The 20,078-nt window shown below is 36.5% G+C and overlaps 2 protein-coding genes across 2 annotated transcripts; both read left to right on the plus strand.

Moving 5' to 3' along the window:
- Positions 1–647: 647 nt before the first annotated feature.
- LOC120634281 (NADPH-dependent diflavin oxidoreductase 1) lies at positions 648–19,489 on the plus strand. Its single transcript, XM_039904771.1, has 7 exons — positions 648–1,103; positions 1,525–1,814; positions 2,529–2,712; positions 10,296–10,516; positions 10,776–11,051; positions 16,381–16,607; positions 19,203–19,489. The coding sequence occupies exons 1-7, from the start codon at positions 716–718 to the stop codon at positions 19,429–19,431; spliced, it is 1,815 nt and encodes a 604-aa protein (XP_039760705.1). The 5' UTR covers positions 648–715; the 3' UTR covers positions 19,432–19,489.
- LOC120634282 (U3 small nucleolar ribonucleoprotein protein IMP4) lies at positions 3,117–8,519 on the plus strand. Its single transcript, XM_039904772.1, has 6 exons — positions 3,117–3,417; positions 3,878–4,040; positions 5,114–5,246; positions 5,655–5,793; positions 6,905–7,026; positions 8,267–8,519. The coding sequence occupies exons 1-6, from the start codon at positions 3,231–3,233 to the stop codon at positions 8,450–8,452; spliced, it is 930 nt and encodes a 309-aa protein (XP_039760706.1). The 5' UTR covers positions 3,117–3,230; the 3' UTR covers positions 8,453–8,519.
- Positions 19,490–20,078: the final 589 nt, after the last annotated feature.

Raw genomic sequence — 20,078 nt, forward strand, 5'->3', positions numbered from 1 at the left:
TTTATCTATCTATCTTTGTATAAATAAAGCGGTGATAGCCCAGTAGGCAGGAGCTCGACTTCACTTTCGGGGGGCCGAGTTCGAATCCCAGCACGCACCAACTCTAGGTTTTTTATAACATTTGCAAGTGATATTGTAAAATATCTCTTGTAAGAGTATCTCGGTATCTCAACTTTGTACACTACGAAAATTTCCATATTATAGTTTAGGTATGTAGAGGAGTGGAGAATTCTAATATTTTTTATCATTCAACCGAACTAAGAACGAAATTACAACTGGATTGAGCATAATCTTTCTTTTTTGTAAGTCGGTTAAAAATACTAATAATAAATAGGTTGATGAATAAGAAAAACATTACACACACTGCCATGTACTCTGTTTAGAAATTTTTGGATTATAATTCAATTGGAAAAAACAGGAAAATTAACACTGTAGCCTTGGCGAAATTTATAATGTTAATAAAAAAACTTTTAAGCTAAACTTTATAATGTTAATAAAAAAGCTATTCTCTTTGTAAGAAACATGTAGTAATTTTTGACTCAGAACATATGACATTTGAACCACTAGATGTCAGCGATTCCAACATTTCCGAACAGATACGTACCTGACAACCAAACAGCTGACAGACAGTGTCAATTATTATCTACTGTCAAAACAAAATTTTAAAGCGAATTCGTAGTTTCTGGGTTGTTTTATATTGTAATTTTATGAATTAATGATGAGTGATACAAATAGGCTTATAGTTCTATATGGGAGCCAAACCTTCACCGCCCAAGAGGTGGCTGAAAGAATATGGCGTAAGACGAAGATATTGCGGTTCAAAGGTCCAGTTCAGGCGATGGACGATTATCCTATATCCCGACTTATTCAAGAGGAATTCGCCTTGTTCGTCTGCGCAACCACTGGTCAGGGAGACGAGCCGGATAATATGAAAAAGTTCTGGAAGTTTCTTTTACGTAAAAACCTTCCAGCAAATTCGTTAGTGAAAATGAAGTTTGGAGTGATAGCCCTGGGTGATTCCTCCTATTCGAAATTCAATTTTGTGGGCAAGAAGCTGCATAAACGGCTCATACAACTGGGTGCAACACCTCTGCTTAATATAGGTAAAATTATTCATATTTAAAGTGCTGCTGATAGAGAGAAAAAGGCCATCTTTTTTTATTAACTTTGTCTGTCACATCTCTAGGTTCTAGCCCTTTTTAACAATTACTAAAAACATTTTTTTTCTTTTAAAAACTATATTTTTGATTAAATTTTACCAAATGTACCTAACCAAACTAAAAAACTATTGTTCATGTGAAAGTATGTCTGTTTGTTGTCTGTTCCAGAGCGGATTAAGGGTTACTTTTCCATAGGATTAAGAAAAAATCTATATAGGCATCTCAATCACGACATAATTACACATTAGACATAATTTTGCATAGACATCCTGGAGACAGACGTTTTATTTTAAAACCATGGAAAATGGTTACCTTGGTATTATAAAAAAGGAAACCATAGACTATAATAACTTTTGATTTTCAGCTCTGTGCGACTATCAACATGACCTAGGCCATGATGCGGTCCTTATACCCTGGACAAAGGAATTCTTCATCAAAATGCAAGACTACTTCCCAAACCAGACAACAAACACTTTAAATACACAATTCATTCCACGGTGGCAAGTTTCCCTGATAAAAAACGAGGATTGTCAAAATGGACACAACTTAAACAAGGATATTTATTATGCTAATGGTCTCAGAGATAACTTTTTGAACACCCATCATTTGGAAGTTGAACAAAATTCTAGGACAACACATGACACTCATTTTCAGGTATCTATGATTGTTATTAATAGGTTGAGCAGCTTTCTCTGAAGCACCTTTATTAATTCTAGTATTTTTCATTCTTGTCATTTTTTAAACTGACCCTTCAGATTTAACATCTGTTAGGGATTATGTGATGTTGTCGCTCCATCGTTTTCAGCATTGTAAAGAGTGGATCGAAAAAGCCAAAGATAGGGAAATTTGGACCAAACTGGAGGAGGCCTATACCCAAGAAGGGGTTCCCACCCAAGAATAGTTATAATTTATAAATATATAGTTTTAGAAGTGAATAATTTGCATAAATATAAGGGAATTTATAGTAGTGATACACATAAATGTAATACTAAGGTGATGGGAAATATAAAGGCTTTGTTATTATTATTATTTATTATAAGGGTTAATATTGGACTTCTTCTTTGTTAAATGCCTCTCCATTAGTGAAGCTTAGCAGTCAGTATTTTGAACTTCTTCTTGTCTATGGCTAAACGGAATAGTTCTCTGACTCTCATGTTCCTGTGTGTGTCACCCAGACGCTGTAAATGTTGGTCATATTTTGTCATTCATAGATTTCAAAATTTATTTGTAGTTCAAAAATAACACATTGCAATTACGATTCAGGTATGGGCTAATTTTAAATATAGAAAAATTTTTTTTTTTTCTTACACTTAAAATAAACTAAAATTCTCAGCTGTGTGCCTAAAATACAGATTAATTTTGTTACAGGATGTGCGATTAATAACATTCAGGACAACTGAAGATGATAAAGTAGATTATAGTCCTGGTGATATATTCAACATAAGGCCGCGTAATTCAGATGAAGATATCAATGATTTATTTGACATCTTTGACTCACATAATATTGATATAAAGCCACACTATCGCTTGTTAGTTCAAGAATGCCATGATGGTAAGTCCTTATTTTAAAAATTTATCTATTTTATTAAAACTTATTATTTTCCCAAACATATTTGTGTCCTTGCACACCAATTTAGCGTTTTATTTTTACATTGAGAAGTGTGAAAAAATTGTTAATGTTATAACAAAAATTCTTTTTTACTAAAACAATAATTTATAAAAGGTCGTTTAAACTAAAGACACAAACTTATATCAACATAATTTGTAATAATAAATTGTAATAATGATCATTTGCAATAGATTTGGCAAACTTAGACTAAACATAATAATAAAAATATAATTAAGAACAAAAAAATAGCCAACATCTCGGTTTTGTTGCATTTATTTTTGTTGTAAAAACTAAACGCAAACGTCAAACAACACGTGCTTTGAACGTTGTCAAAACCAAAAAGTCAATGTCAATGTCAAAACAAACAAACATGTTTCCGTGTGCCGAAAAATTGTGATTTGTTTAAAATAAATAATATTTTGCGTATTGCTATAAAAATATCGTTTAAATAAAGTGAAATAATGCTTCGACGGCAGGCGCGATTGCGCCGTGAGTATTTGTACAGAAAATCGTCGGAGGAAAAACAGAAGAATATTCAAGCGAAAAAAGATCAACTAAAGCGTAGTTTGGAAGAAAACATTCCGATACATGGCGATTTACGGAAAGAGGCTATTGCTCTGCAGAAGAGAATAGAATATGAGGATAAAGGTAAGCTGATTATTGGTGTTACTTATCACTTTGCAGACGCGAAGAGTTAGTAGTTTTTTGATTTGTCTCCTTCAGTGGTGGCAAAGATCACTCACCATACAGCCTATCGCCAGGATTTTTTAAATTCATCCCCCTTGCGTTCAGCCAAAGATCTAAGACTATACAGCCAGTTCAAAAACGAGCCCATTAAATTTTGGTAAAAACTTTTGTGGTTAGTATTGTAATGTGTTTCTTCATATTACATAGAATCATCTTAAGAAATAAGTATGAATTGAAGTTACAGTGGCAATGTACTTTTAATAATAATAATAATAATAATAAAATTTTTTTTTAACAACTTTATCTAACTACGCCCAAACAAAAAAAATCCTTTCAAAAATTAGTATTCAAGACAAAAACCAAAAAACTATAACAAACCACCAACATGATTTGGTATTTAAAATATTAGTATGATTTAAAGGTCCTGAACGAGCAGCAGTGATAGGTGGTTTCAGTGGTGGTGCAAACACATTGAACTCACAAGATGATGAGTACCGATATGCAGGTGTCGAAGACCCTAAGATTATGATTACTACATCTAGAGAGCCCAGTGCAAGATTGAAGATGTTTGTTAAGGAATTAAGGTATGAAATATTATATAGCTTATGCATCGTCACACCTCATTACCAATTTGACGGCCGACTGGCGCAGTGGGCAGCGTCCCTGCTTTCTGAATCCAAGGCTGTTGGTTCGATTCCCACAACTGGAAAATGTTTGTGTTATGAGCATAAGTGTTTTTCAGTGTCTGGGTGTTTTGTATGTATTTTCTAAGTATTTATGTATATATAATTCATAAAAATATTCATCAGTCATCTTAGTACCCATAACACAAGCTACGCTTACTTTGCTGCTAGGTGGCAATGTGTGTATTGTCATAGTATATTTATTTAATTATTTTAATGTATGGTCTGTTTTACTGATGAATGAATAAAAGTGGTATTACTAAAATAATTTCTAAGACATTCATTCCTAAGATGGAACAGCAGTAGTTTCTTTGGTGGAAGAAATTTAGCTTCCTAGGGGTGTCTTATTTTTGAAATTACTAAGAATTATTAGCACATAGGAAAAATGAAAATCATTTTAGTAAAATATCTGTTATAATTATAAACAGCTTTATTATTTGCCCACTTTACAAAGTTTCTGTAACACTAATCTACTTTCAACAAGTTATTAGTGTGTATCTCTTTCTATCTTGTAATGAGGCCTGCTTCAGCGGATGCACTTCAACCCTCCAGGATCTTTTGTGCTCGCCCCGTCCTTGTATCCCCCCTCACCCTAAATAGCTTCAAAAATCCACTTTAAGAGTTTGATTGAAGCTTTTAGGTTGGAGGCACAGTAATCCACTGGTTGTGGATAGGCCACTCCCTAGAGGTCCAACCGCTTTCTAGCCAATCCGTCTCATTCACAAAGCCAATGTTCCATGGACTCAACATCCTCGTTGCAGGCCCTACATGTAGTGTCATCAATTATGCCCATTTTGAGCAGCATGGACCCTGTGCCAAAGAGTCTTATTATGGCTATGGCGTATCTTGCCTGTCAATTAGTGTGTAAATTATGTTTTATAGCTCTCTTGGAATTTTGCTTCTGCATATTCCAAATTTTGCTTTATTTGCCCAAAAAAAATTACCTGCTATCTAGTATATTTTATCTTTTACAGGTTAATATTTCCAAACAGTCAACGCATGAACCGTGGTGGTTATGAGATGTCGCAGCTGATACATGCATGTCGTGCCAATGATGTCACCGACTTTATAGTTGTCCACGAACACAGAGGTGTGCCTGATAGCTTGGTAAGTTATATGCTTTTAGCAGATGTGCCGTGAAGTTGGGTGTGAAGGCTAGTATTGATGCAACGGATAATTCCTGATAATGTTAGTAATTAGGTTATTCTGTTAAATTGAGAAATTCTAAGTCATCATCATCGTCATATCTTTCCTCATCAAATCTCCTCCCACTATGAGAAGCGTTTATGCTGAAGTCCACCACGCTGGCCTAGCACGGATCGGTGGGCTGATGTTTAGAACATTGTGGTGAATTCTCAGGCACAATGTTTTCCTTCACTGTTCAAGCGAGTGATATTTTAAATGCTTAAAGCGTGCATAACTTTGAGGCTAGCAGAAAATTTTAGAGATGGGATGCATGACGGGATTCGTAAATCAAAAGAATAAAAAAAATATATGTATACATAATTTTTTAAGGTAATCTGCCACTTACCATATGGACCTACAGCTTCGTTCACCCTATCGGGAGTGGTGATGCGTCACGACATTCCTGATATCGGACCAATGAGTGAGCAGTATCCGCATCTTATATTCCACAATTTCAAAACTGATTTGGGTAAGATCCATTATGCTATTCCTACTTTAACGGTCGGTTGGCAGCGACCCTGCTTTCTGAATCCAAGGCCGTGGGTTCGATTCCCACAACTGATGAATAATATGAATAATATACATAGATACTTATAATATATAGATAAACACCCAGACACAGAAAAACATTCATGTTCATCGTTCCATGCAAATTCAAAATTCGAATTCAAATTCATTTATTTCAAGTAGGCCTACTTTATAAGCACTTTTGAAACGTCAAGTATGTATGTTTGTGTGACTCTACCACCGGTTCGGAAAGCAGATTCTACCGAGAAGAGCCGGCAAGAAACTCAGTAGATGCTCTTTTCCAACATCAACATTTACAATCATTTTGCTATCTTGCGGGAGATGAGAGCGAGGCTGGCTGCTTCCATTCTACCTTGTCTTTGAGGAATTAATCAATGCCCTGCGAAGATATAATTCATTAATTATTTAAAAACTTCGCAGTAATTAATTTATAAGCGATTATCTTCTTCTTAATATCAGGTTTTTGAAGACCTAACTGGCGCAACGGTGAGCGCTGAGAATTTCAGTAGGAGGTCCCGGGTTTGATTTCCGGCAGGGGCAATTTGGGAATTTATAAATTCTGAATTTGCTCTGATCTTGTCTGGAGGGCGAGGCTTCGGTCGTGGCTAGTTACCACCCTAACGACAAAGACGTGCCGTTAAGCCATTTAGCGTACCGGTGCGATGTCGCGTAGAAACCGATTAGTATGACTACCATACGCCCTAACAGCAGTGACGTGCGTAGAGGGTATGCAGATGTTATAAAATGAAGATAATCTCCAGTACAAGTTAAAAAAAAAACTTTAGGATAGGCATTGTAAGAGTTATAAAAAGCCTACCCTTAAGTATTTATAACTCGTACTGGAGATTTTCTTCATTTTATATCATCTGTGCATACTCTGTGCATATCCTCTATGCACGCTACTGCCTAACAGGTTAGCCCGCTACCATCTCAGACTGCATCATCACTTACTGCCAGGTGAGAGCAGTCACGGGCTAACTTGTAGTGGAATAAAAATAAAAGCTGAAATATAAGTTTTACCCCTGCAATGACGTCATTGGTTTTGCTTACAGGTTTAAGGACAATGAGCATATTGAAGTACCTCTTTCCGGTACCGAAGGCGGACTCCAAGAGGGTGATAACATTTGCTAACAACGATGACTATATCTGCTTCAGGCAACATATATATAAAAAGGTATGCGGTACAGTTGTTCGCATTAAGTCAAAGTCAAATATTTCTTTATTCAAATTATGGAGGGTAGAGGTAAGGAGAGTCATCTTATATGGGAGAAAAGTTGAAAAAGTGTCCAGTGTATGCGCTAAATAACAGTTCAAAAATCCTCCACAATGGCGCTGGTGGATGCACAGGGTATGGTATGAATGTAGCAATCGTAGATGAATTGAAGTATGCCGAGTTAAAAAATTTAATGTCATTATCGACTAAAGTAGTTAATTATTGAGAATTTCAACAACTTACGTTGTACAAAATATCGTGGTAAATATAACCTTACATATTTATTATAACCAAACGTGCGTTTAGAGTGATTTTATTTCGTAAACAGTAAATAGTACGGTATTTATATTTGGCGCTTCTTTTAAAGAGTTACCCTGATGCAAATGTGGCGCCATCCTAATTTCATACATTTTGACGACACTTTTTCATATACACAGATGACTCTCCTTACCTCTACCCTCCATAATTCAAATAGGCACATAGATGGCACTTTTGATGCGTACATTACATGTAAAATGTGACGAGTTGATGGCGATAAATAAATTTGTCAACTTAAAACCAAAGATACAAGGTTTCCAAACGCGCCCTGTTCTAAGAAGCACACTATTCAAAATTAAATAAGTGAATTTGTCATGTGGATGTGGATTAGTGAATTTAATCTAATAGCTCTTAATAAGTGGATTTTAAGAGCTACTAGGATAAATTCATCAATGGATGATAGAGTTCCCGAGTTACAGCTGTAAAAGAAAGGAGAAAAAAAAAGTTGGCTGTCAGAATTGTGAAATTCGTCATCATCGTCATCAACACCCCATTTATGGCACACACCAGTCATATCTTAGAATGAGAACATTTTGGGGAACTCTCAGGCATGCAGGTTTCCTCACGAAGTTTTCCTTCACCGTTTAAACCGAGCGATATTTCAATTGCTGAAATTTAAAACGCACATAGCTCCGAAAACGGTTTTCGCTTTACGAATGTAGATATCGCCATTCCTTCCTACTATGTGATGAAAGCATCAAAAGTGCCATCTATATGCCTCCTTGAATTAAGAAATATTTGACTTTGACTTTCAAAAGTTGGTGCGGACCGGGAATCTCGGTCAACCTTTAACTACTGGGCTATCGCCGCTTTTCTGATCTGAGAAATTTTAATTTAAAAAAAACAAACTTCGTCACTTTCTTACGAGTTTTTGACGTTTTAGGCTGGAAAGGACTTTGAGCTATCGGAAATAGGGCCCCGCTTCCAGATGAAGCTGTATGAGATCAAACTAGGCACGTTGGAGACCCTGGACGCCGCCGACACGGAGTGGGCCCTCCGACCATACATCAACACCGCCTCAAAGCAAAGGTTCCTGAGCCAAGAGGACGGCTGGCAGGAAGAAGAATGAAAAAGAGTAATAAAGAAGAAGCAATCTTGATGTTCATTTGATAATTAAACAAAAATCTAAAAAGTCACTTATGTTTTTTATTGTATTTTGAGATCTTGACTTTCTGATCAACGGTGGAGAATCATCAGACCTCCGACAAAAAGGCCGGCCACCAAAAAAACAAGTTGACGGCCGATTGGCGCAGTGGGCAGCGACCCTGCTTTCTGAGTCCAAGGCCGTGGGTTCGATTCCCACAACTGGAAATTGTGTGATGAACATGAATGCTTTTCAGTGGCTGGGTGTTTATATGTATATTATAAGTATTTATGTATATTATTCATAAAAAATATTCATCAGTTATCTTAGTACCCATAACACAAGCTACGCTTACTTTGGGACTAGATGGCGATGTGTGTATTGTCGTAGTATATTTATTTATTTATTTTAACAAAGTGGACAGACCGAGATGACATTAAGCGCGTCGCAGGTAGCCGCTGGATCCAAGCGGCACAGAACCGTGGAACTTGGAACTCCCTACAAAAGACCTATGTCCAGCAGTGGACGTCTATCGGGTGATATGATGATGGTGGAGGATCATACAAAAGTTGCTTGCAGATCACTCTGATATCAATTATTATCTTCTCTCCATCAACCCATTATCGGTACGAGTCTCTGAGAATAAGAAGGGCTTTGACTTTACACGTGTGACTTCACTCGCTTTTGCGCTTTTGAGATCATTATGCTCTCAGGCATGCTGTTTTCGTTCAACGTTAAAGCAAACGATACTTCAATTCTACCGTCATCGTCTTTTGCACACCTAAACCCTGTTTGGGATTTATTCTGATGCCAGTAATAAAAACGTTAAGAATCCTTGTTTATTTGTAGCCGCCCTTGTAAAATGGGAAAACCAGATTGCAGAATTTGCGACTCTAAACATTAGGTCCATTTTGCTTTGAAAGATAGTGTTCCGATACTCGAAAACGACTGCGAGTATACATATCTCTGTGACCTCGAAGTAAGGAATTCGACATTGTCCATTCGATAGCCTTTAGCAGTCCACTGTCCCAGTCCCAACTGGAGGGTTGACCCCCATTATTACTTCTATATTGAACATTGTCCACTAACCAGGATTGGAACCCAGGAGCTGGTGAGTAGTATCTACGCTCATGCTAGACACTAGACAAAAAGGCAGTTACCTTCACTATCTGCATGGGAGCAGTGTTAAATCAACTCTTACATTTTGTCACAGCAGCTACGGGCTAGCACAGACAGGAGATAAAAATTATATCCTCTGACAAGAGATATAATTAACGTGTCCACCTGCTAAACCTGCCGCTGCTTTTGTTTTGTTTTGTTTTGTCTCCTAATAATTGATAAGTTAATTTTTTTATTGTAATTTAGCTTTAAATATTTATACTTTTAAATGTTTATATTAACTGACTAATAATTAATTGTAAATAATTTATAAGAATGACTTTTTTACATTTTAATGCATGCTGTGATAACCTGTAAATAGTTGAACATTTACTATGTGACTCATTCCAAAAAAGTTTTAATGTATCTACTGTTGGTTGTCCTTTATAAATAAATAAATAAATAAAGCACGGGAACATGGAATAGAAGAAGTTTACCCCTGTTGATTATTACACATATATTATTTGGATAGTATTTCCACCAGGCGTTAATGCTCTGAGAGTTAATTAAGGTGTAGGATACATTTTTATCCTTTCCTCGGGGAGATAATTGTCTCCTGCGCATCCTAGCTGTGCAGTAGGACATTGATTAGACTTACGATACTACAGTCTTGAAACAAGACTTGTCATCTTGAAGCAATACCTGCTTGAAAAAAATTGACCATTTTCAGACATGCCTGTGCCAGATTTCCTCAAAGAACCATTAACTCTATACGAATTAGCTGAACAGTACTGGGACCTGAGGGCGTATCCCACGCAATACGTCTTCTCCCTTCTAGCACTGGTGTCTGATGATAAGTTGGAAAGAGACAAATGTATGGAGCTCAGCTCCCCAGAAGGTCAGGAAGACTGGCTCAACTATAGCAGGAGGCCGAAAAGAACTGTTCTTGAAGTAAGTGCTTCTTAACTAACAGCCGATTGGCGCAGTGGGCAGTGACTCTGCTTGCTGAGCCGAAGGCTGTGGGTTCGATTCCCGCAACTGTTTGTGGGATAAACATGAATGTGGCAGTGTCTTGGTTTTTATCTGAATACTATAAGTATATTATTTATTAAAATCGCCTTAGTACCCCTTAGTAGATATATTAATTGCTTAAAACGCACATAAAAAATATACTATAAAAAAAAAATAAAGACTATAATAAATTTCGCAGGTACTACACGATTTCCACAAGTCGACATCAAAGTTGACAATCGAAATAATCTTTGAACTCTTCTGCACAATTAAACCTCGATCGTTCTCTATCGCGAGTAGTTGTTTAACGTCACGCGGCACTAGAATAGACATTCTGGTCGCAGTAGTAAAGTATTACAGCAAACTGAAGAAACCCAGGTTGGGACTGGCGTCCAATTGGCTCAAATGTTTGCGCGTTGGCGACAAAGTTTACGGCTGGATAAAGATGGGTTCTCTGAAATTTCCGACGGATACGGTGAGTGTTATTTACTTTAGATTAGCTCTAAAGTATGAACATTGAATTTGTAATTCCAAAACTTATTGCTAAAAAGTATGTCAAAGCCTTTTTTATATACAATGTGTAAATTAAGATAGAAATAATACTTCAGAGGCTTTAGAGGTACATTATTTACTGTCTCTGACACTTATATATGAAACCGAAACGCTAATAGTTTTTGAGGAAACCATTGTCATAGTTTTTAATTAAAAAAATCAGATACAGCCCTAACACAACAAGCAAAAGTGACTCCTGTCACTTTAATAGGTACGCGTCACGTAGCGTATTGTGCACAAGGGCGGATCCAGCTTTGGCGCCAGGGGGGAGTCACATAGTCGTGGTCAAGTCGAGAACTTATAATTTAATTTTGATGACAATAGATAGAAGTAAAAAGTAGGTATTTTATTAATGTACCTAAGTACTGCACTTAAATTTTTTTAATTCTTTATTGTACACGTACGTAATGCCATCGTCTCTTGAAGACATCCAGAGAAGTATTATCACTCGCGGAATGAGGCAGCCTATTTATATTCCATAACCGTGGTGAATGATTTGCCATAACAGCTAGATGACGCAAAACTCCGCTAGAGTGAAGGGGTGGGTTCAACAAGAGTGTAGTGCTTAAACTAAGAATTTATAACTTAGTATAAACGGTATATACTCGTAGCATAAAATATTAACAAAACAACAAGCTCAGGGGGGGGTCATGACCCTCATGACCCCCCCCCCCTGGATCCGCCGTTGATTGTGCAGGTGTCGGTCTTTGATCTTCAATAGGGTTGTTACGAGTAACACTTTGAATTAGTTCGTATGGAAAAATATGATAAATAATGCTTCGTTTGTTTTAATATTTCACAGGGTGATTCCTTATGAAATATTATTATGCATCCTTCAACAGTATTTCGTAATTCCGTTACACGTTGTATAATAATCTATAAGCATCGGCGAGAACCGTTTTTTGTTTAGATTTCGAGTTGAAAGCCTCGATAGGGTTTGTCTACAGCAAAGAACCCAACCCGCCGATCCGCATTGGAACATAAAAGTGTCTCATGAAACTATCATTTTTCGAATTCTTCAATCTATCTCTGTTCATGTAGGCCTGTCCCTGTGACAGTGACACTTATAAAATATGTTAAATAAAATAAATATCACTCGTAAATAAAATAAATAAAGCTTTCATAATATACGTTGACATAATTATTGTGAGGTGATGGTGATAACCACAATTCCAATCCTAGGAGTGTTCCAAACGCGCCCTGGTCTAAAAAGAGCCCACAACAAATTAAGCCGGGTTTTTTTTTTCGGTTATCACCATCTCACAGTCGATTAATTAGAGTTGGCTATGAATTTGGAACCATACATACCTACCTTTTTAAAACTTTTATGTATTATACCGGATGTTTGGTGCATCGTGTGCCAAATCGAATCTGATGATTGGAGGGGTCTTTGGCTATCTCTTCAGCCCTCGTAAAAAAATCTTGCTCAAACGGTTTTTTTTATACTGATTTTAAATTGTTTTTTTAAAAATTGTAAAAATTCTACATTTAAATTTTAATAAAAAATAAAGTTGTTAAGTATTAATTAATTTTTTTTTTAATCTTTAATTTGTAACGTTTTACGCTTCTTTTGAAACTAGAATTACACGCCAGCAACATCTAGTTTTTGTTTTACAGCCCCGCAAAGTTTTTTTTACGTAAAAAAATAAGCTTGAACGTCAACTTTCGGTTTTAATAAAAAAAAAACTAAAAGTGATCATGTTCTTCCAATTTTTTTAAAACATCTCTGGACTGTCCCCTTTCTAATGGTGTGCAATATGCCATGAAAAGTAATTAGTAACATCACTAATTTTCAAATTTTCTAAACTTAGTCACAATTTTCTAATATTCAACAGATGAAAGAAAAACAAGTTTTTGCGTAAATAAAACTCACAAGCAGGTAAAATTTTTAAATTTCGTAGGTTTTACTTGAAATAAAAATAATACATTGCATTTGAAACATTTATTTCATAATTTTTACAAATTCTGCTCAAATTGTTCACCCCTGTTTCGAATGCAGGCCCGACATCTTTGACGTATTGTTACAGTTGTAGTCCGAAGCCGTATTTCGTTCTTAATTGTACCGAAGGCCGCTTCTATGCGTTGTATTAGTACCTCCCTCGTTGGGACTTCTGTGGCGTATACTAGCTCTTTGGCACGTCCCCAGACATAAAAATCTAACGGAGTTAAGTCTGGGGAACGTGGAGGCCATGCAATAGGCCCATCGCGCCCAATCCACGAATTGGGGAACACATTATCGAGGTATTCCCTCACAGTTAAACGCCAATGCGCGGGACAGCCGTCATTTTGAAATACTATGGGCACATCTTCATTAAACACGGGCACCTCGGCCAATAATTCCGGCAGATCATTTTGCAGGAACTCTAAATAATTATCGCCATTTAAGTTATCAGGCAGGTAGTGCGGTCCAATTACCTGATTCCCAATCACTCCTGCCCAAACGTTCACACTAAACCGTCTTTGAAAAGATTGCTGTCTTTTGGCATGTGGGTTTTGCCGTTTCGGTGCCCAATGGTGTAAATTGTGCAAGTTAAGAATCCCTTCTCTGGTAAATTTGGATTCGTCAGTCCACAGTATTCTTTTTAAAAAATCAGGATTATCCACATCTGTGTGTAACAAAAACCGACAAAAGTGCATTCGTCTGTCAAAGTCGCCACCCTCAAGACCTGCAACAACCAAAAATCTTTTTAATTCCCCTTGAGCAGTAATTAATTGCACTAGAAGATTATGGATACCTGCTAAACAAAGGCAACGTCAAACAAAGGTTTTAAATTACGTACCTTGAACCGGAGTCTCGTGGAATGGATATTTTTCGTTTTGTCGAAGGACTTTCCACACTTTCCATATTGAAATATCAAGTTGTGCCGCCACATATCTAATGCTTCTTGTGTCGTCTTCCTCAAAAAGTGCCAGTATTCTCTCGTCCACTTCAACATTATGTCGCACAACATGTCCCCTTGGTTCATGAAAATTGACACTCCCAGTCTCGCGTAAACGTCGGTATGTGTCTTGGAAGACTCTGCGGCCAGGTAATCGTCGACCAGGAAAGCGTTCCTGGTAAAGTCGTTGCGCTGCACGAGCGACACCACGGGCTGCACCATAAACCATTATGATGTCCGCATATTCCTCGTTAGAGTATGTCGTCATTGCAACAACAAAAAAGTCAACAAAGTTTAACAATAACACCAAAAGTAAATAAAACGTAACAAAAAACAACAAAACTTAACGAAAACTAAATAAAAGAATCGTGGAGTACAGTAAGCTAGCACACACGTTAGGCAGCAGAGGCAGTGATGTCTCGACTAAAAAATAAGATGGCCGCCGTGTCGACGCGACGCGGGGCCCGTTCGCGATTGGTTCAAACAGGTTTGCACTATGCAAGAAAGGAATAGAAGATAGATTTCGCTTCACTAGAGTGAAAAAACTATTTTTGCCTGTTTAAACGAACAACGGGCGTATAACTTTATGAAAGAGACAGAAAATGTCATCTGCCTTGTGAATTGTGAGTGTTATTTACGCAAACCCTTGTTTTTCTTTCACCTGTTGAATATTAGAAAATTGCGACCAAGTTTAGAAAATTTGAAAATTAGTGATGTTACTAATTACTTTTCATGGCATATTGCACACCATTAGAAAGGGGACAGTCCAGAGATGTTTTAAAAAAATTGGAAGAACATGATCACTTTTAGTTTTTTTTTTATTAAAACCGAAAGTTGACGTTCAAGCTTATTTTTTTACGTAAAAAAAACTTTGCGGGGCTGTAAAACAAAAACTAGATGTTGCTGGCGTGTAATTCTAGTTTCAAAAGAAGCGTAAAACGTTACAAATTAAAGATTAAAAAGAAAATTAATTAATACTTAACAACTTTATTTTTTATTAAAATTTAAATGTAGAATTTTTACAATTTTTAAAAAAACAATTTAAAATCAGTATAAAAAAAACCGTTTGAGCAAGATTTTTTTACGAGGGCTGAAGAGATAGCCAAAGACCCCTCCAATCATCAGATTCGATTTGGCACACGATGCACCAAACATCCTGTATATTTTTATATAAACTTACATTTTATATAAACTTCATGCATTCGGTAATTTGTTATAAAATACTATTATATAATATAATATAATAATTTCCCTTGATTGAATTACCAATTTTATGCAGCCTAGTAAACTGCTCTACAAGTTTTTTTTTTTTTGTAAATTAAAAATTCATATAAAAATTTTCGGGACACTAATAAAAGTTATAAAAAAGCAATGTGTCATGTCTTGTTTAAACAAGTCTCATTGTAATATGGACCTTTGAAAACGTAGATCGAAACTGAAACGTTTCCTGCTAGATGGCGCTACAGTCGCTATAAGACCGATTTAAAGGGATATACTTATTTCGGCATCGATGGTAGGAGAGCCGTAGCTTAATTGGAAAAAAAGCTCAGGCCGCGATTGCCAGAGAGCTGCGACTCAAATCCTCCACTCCACATTTTTATATGCATTTTAAATTTATAAAATTGATAATTCCTCCAAGTGTAGGTAAAAACACTAATAAAAATTATAAGATTATTTTTACTTTTAATATTGACATTAACAGTCCATTTTCTTTTAAATTTCTTTAAAATTAAATTTACAAATATGTATTATAAAATATTGATTTATTAAGATTGATTGACAAAGATTCATTAATGAGGCCATCATTCATTTTTTCATTTACCAGTGCCGAGCAGGCCAAGAGGCGTAAATATGAAAACCTGGATAGCAGCTTTATTTTTGTGCCTTTTGGAGTAGAGACTTTGGGACCGTGGGGTCCGGAGGCAAGAGCTCTTTTCAAAGAATTATCGAAAAGGGTTATCGAGTCTACCGGTGATCCTAGAGCGGGCAGTTACCTAGGCCAACGAATTAGTTGGGCCATCCAAAGTGGCAATGCTGCCAGCATCTTAGGAACTGTGCCTCGCTGCGGTGATTTCGAGGACGTTTTAGATTTTATTTAGTTTTAAATAGTTTATATTTATAAAACAATTATTTTAAGAAATAATGAGCATATTAATAAAAAAAACTTTTTATTAAGTTTTACTAAAATTAATGTCGCACTACGGCCTAGACCGTACCGGATTTCTCGTGCGGGAGAAAATTCATAAAAAATATAAATTCCCAATTTTAGGAGGATGATCGAACCCGGACCTCCTACTTTAAAACCACAGTGCTCACCGCTGTACCAGGGAAGTAGGACCTCTGGTTTTACAACTATCACATTGTATTTTCCAGAAAACCCCGCAAATTCTCATAGGTCCCGGTACAGGCCTCGCGCCATTCAGAAGTTTAATTCAGGACATGGCGTACAAAGGTTTAGCGCATAAAGATGTTCTACATCTATTCTTTGGCTGTCGTTACGAACATAAAGACTTTCACTGCAGAGAAGAGTTGCTGAGATTAGTGGAAGAAGAGAAGTTATCTTTGTACTGCGCGTTCTCGAGAGATCAAGAAGACAAAATGTAAGTTTGCCTTAAGATTCAGGATTCTTTTTTTTTATTACCTTAAGATAGTGACTAGATTCTTATTTTTTTAAATTTCACTTTAAATTTGCCGTTGATTGCAATCTCCTGGCGGTATTGGTAAAAGATGTAACAGGTATGGTAACGGTAGTCATATCCGTAATCATGTATTATGAAAATTAGCTATAGTCCGCGAAAAACAGAAGAATCTGTATGGTGTAATTTATAATTTCTTCAATCCTTATACTCCACACCAAACAGATCCACGGCAATGTACCCTCTACGCACGTTTCGCTCCGAAACCGGAGCATCCTCAGGAGATGTTGACTTTACAATGAATAATTGTCACTTTCCGGGCTATTATGCTATCTCTGGGAGTAAGATCACGCTGATCCGTGGCCCCGTTGTTGCGTGCAATAATGACAAGCCACCTAACGTACTTTCGTATTATGAATACCTGCTTAGTATATTTGTTTTAAAATAAATAAAATAAAAATGAAAGTTTAATTTTTTATCCTCGGATTATCAATATTATGCAACGGGAGAGTTTGCCCAAAGAATTAAAAACATACAGAACCATCATTCAGCAATTATTGCATGAAACGTCCAAAAACAGTGTTTATGGTAAAGTTTTAAAACATTAAGAGGTAAAGTAATTCCTGTCAACTCCTAAGTGACTAACCGCCTGTTCGAGAAACCAATCTAAACTGGAGTGGTTTCGATGCTTCAATATTAGTTGTGTAGACGGATTCTGTATGCTCCTAATTCTGTTTGCCTATAATCCCAACGCTGGGCAGACGGGTTGGTTATCGCAGTATATGATAACCAGTGATGGGATAATGATGACACGATTTCACATTCTTCTTCTTCTTGCGGTGCCTCTCCGACTAGCGAAGGTTAAATAATAAATAAATAAATATACTACGACAATACAAACATCGCCATCTAGTCCAAAAATAAGCGTAGCTTGTGTTATGGGTAATAAGATAACTGATGAATAATTTTTATGAATAATATACATAAATAATTATAATATATAGATAAACACCCAGACACTGTAAACATTCATGATCATCACACAAATATTGTCCGGTTGTGGGAATCGAACCCACGATCAGAAAGCAGGGTCGCTGCACACTGCGCCAATCGGCCGTCAAAAAAGGTTGGCAGTCAGCTTCGTAAATTCTTGTCTATTTTTCGCGCGGCGAAATAATTCTGCTGCACTCGCGGTTCCAGTCCATGAAATGTTGATGTTACGAAGCCAGGACTTTTTTCTGCGACCAACGAACTGCCTCTTCTTCCTGCAACTTTTCCCATCGTGATAAGCTGAAGGAGCTCATATCTTTCGTGCCTTAACACGTGCCCCAGATATGCAACTTTTCTGATCTTAATGGTGTGCAAAAGTTCACGCCGTTGGTTGACGCGTCGCAGAACTTCCTCATTGGATACTTTGCGAGACCAACTAATGGCCAACATACTTTATTTATTTATTAGCTTTTCAAGGGAAATAAACAGTGCTAAAAAATTACTACTTATCTATGTAATTGAGTATTATGTAAGTTTATAATAGCATAAATATATATCTATTATAGTATATATAAATTTATATCGGTATTTGTGTAGTTAATATGTAAATGTAGTATGTATGTTCATGTAAGTTTTTTTTTGTAACATAAATTCAAATTCAAAATTTCTTTATTCATGTAGGCCTATCACAGGCACTTATGAAGCGTTCATACATATCTGTTTACATAATTGTAACGGGATGGTGATAACTTCGTTCGCCAACTTAAATCTAAAGCTACGAGGGTTCCAAACGCGCCCCGGTCTAAGGAGAGCCCACAACAAACTTAGCCGGGTAATTTTTTTTTTGTTATCACCATCTTCCAGTAATTTTATATTAAGCTTTGAAGCTAGAGCAATTCACGCCCAAGCTTTTTTATCGTTTAAATAATCCTTAATATTATAATAGGAGTTTTCTTCTTCATACTTTATGCACCGTCCACTTTCCACCTTTTTTATCGGCTTCGTACGCTTAGGTTGCCTTTAAAAGATCACTTTTAGTGATAAGGCCGCCTTTGCATCCTAGCTCTATACACTATTACTGATTTCTTTGTATTTTTCCTATTGTTTTGTGTTGCAATAAAGTTTTTCTAATCTATTCTATTCTAATACACATAAAAGTAATGCCGTATTTTTATATCACATAAACCAATGAAGTTTCCGCAACTTAGTTATATATGTACATATAATACGATAACATTAACCACAAAGGATCACCACTTAGGAATAAGCACAAGCGAAAATTAAACAAAAAAGAATAAACTTATTTAGCCATAATAAATTTCCTAAAAGTGCCAATTTTGACATGAAAAATGTCCGTCTCACAATATTTGCTGTTGAAAGCATTGCACGCACGAGATAAAAAGTGTACGTCTGAATGTCCACATCTCAAATGCGTTTTCTTAGGTTCTTATTCTATGCGTTTCCTGAGGTCTTCTTTAATAGCAGTATGGGCCAGATGTAACAACGCAGGAGTCAAATTAAATTGGATCGCAGTCACATTGGATTTTACATTAAATTGATAAATTCCAGATATGTCCAGCACAAAATAAAGGAGTACAGCCAAGACCTATGGCATTTGATCAACGATAAAGGCGCGTACATATACATATCGGGCAACGCTAAGAACATGCCGGATAATGTGCGAGAGGCTTTCATTGAAGACGTCTTTAGTAAAGAAGGAAAACTTGATTTGGATCAAGCGAAAGCGATGCTCGCTTCTATAGAGCGAGATGGAAGATTGCAAGTTGAAACTTGGTGATTTAAAGTCAACAACTGTTTGTAAATTATGATTGATAATATAATATTGTTAATTTTGATAGCTTTGTTTTATTTCTTCTAGAAAAATATGAACTAAATAAATAATAATAAATATGCTATGATATTAAACACATCGCCATTTAGTCCCAAAGTAAGCGTAGCTTGTGTTATGGGTACTAAGACTGAAAAAGAAATAAAAAAAAAAGGGCGTTGGGTGGGAGCTTGACTTCACTTTGGCGGGGCCGAGTTCGAATCCCAGCACGCACCTCTAACTTTTATGTGCGTTTAAAGTAATTAAAATATCACTTGCTTCAACAGTGAAGGAAAACATCGTGAAGTAACCTGCATGCCTGATTTCTACATAATGTTTTGTCCACCTTGAATGTTGAGTCCACCAATCCGCTATGGGCCAGCGTAGTGGACGGCCTGAACCCCTTCTTTGTGGGAGGAGACCCGTATTCTGTAGTGGGCCGGAAATGGGTTGATGTGATGATTATGATGAATAATAGATATAAATAAATACTTATAATATATAAATAAACACCCAGACACTGAAAAACATTCATGTTCAATTTTCCAGTTGTGAAAAATGAACCCGCAGCCTTGGACTTAGAAAACAGGTTCGCTGCCCATTGCGCCAATCGGCCG

This window comes from Pararge aegeria, chromosome 23, assembly GCF_905163445.1.
Source record: "Pararge aegeria chromosome 23, ilParAegt1.1, whole genome shotgun sequence".
Lineage (NCBI taxonomy): Eukaryota > Metazoa > Arthropoda > Insecta > Lepidoptera > Nymphalidae > Pararge > Pararge aegeria.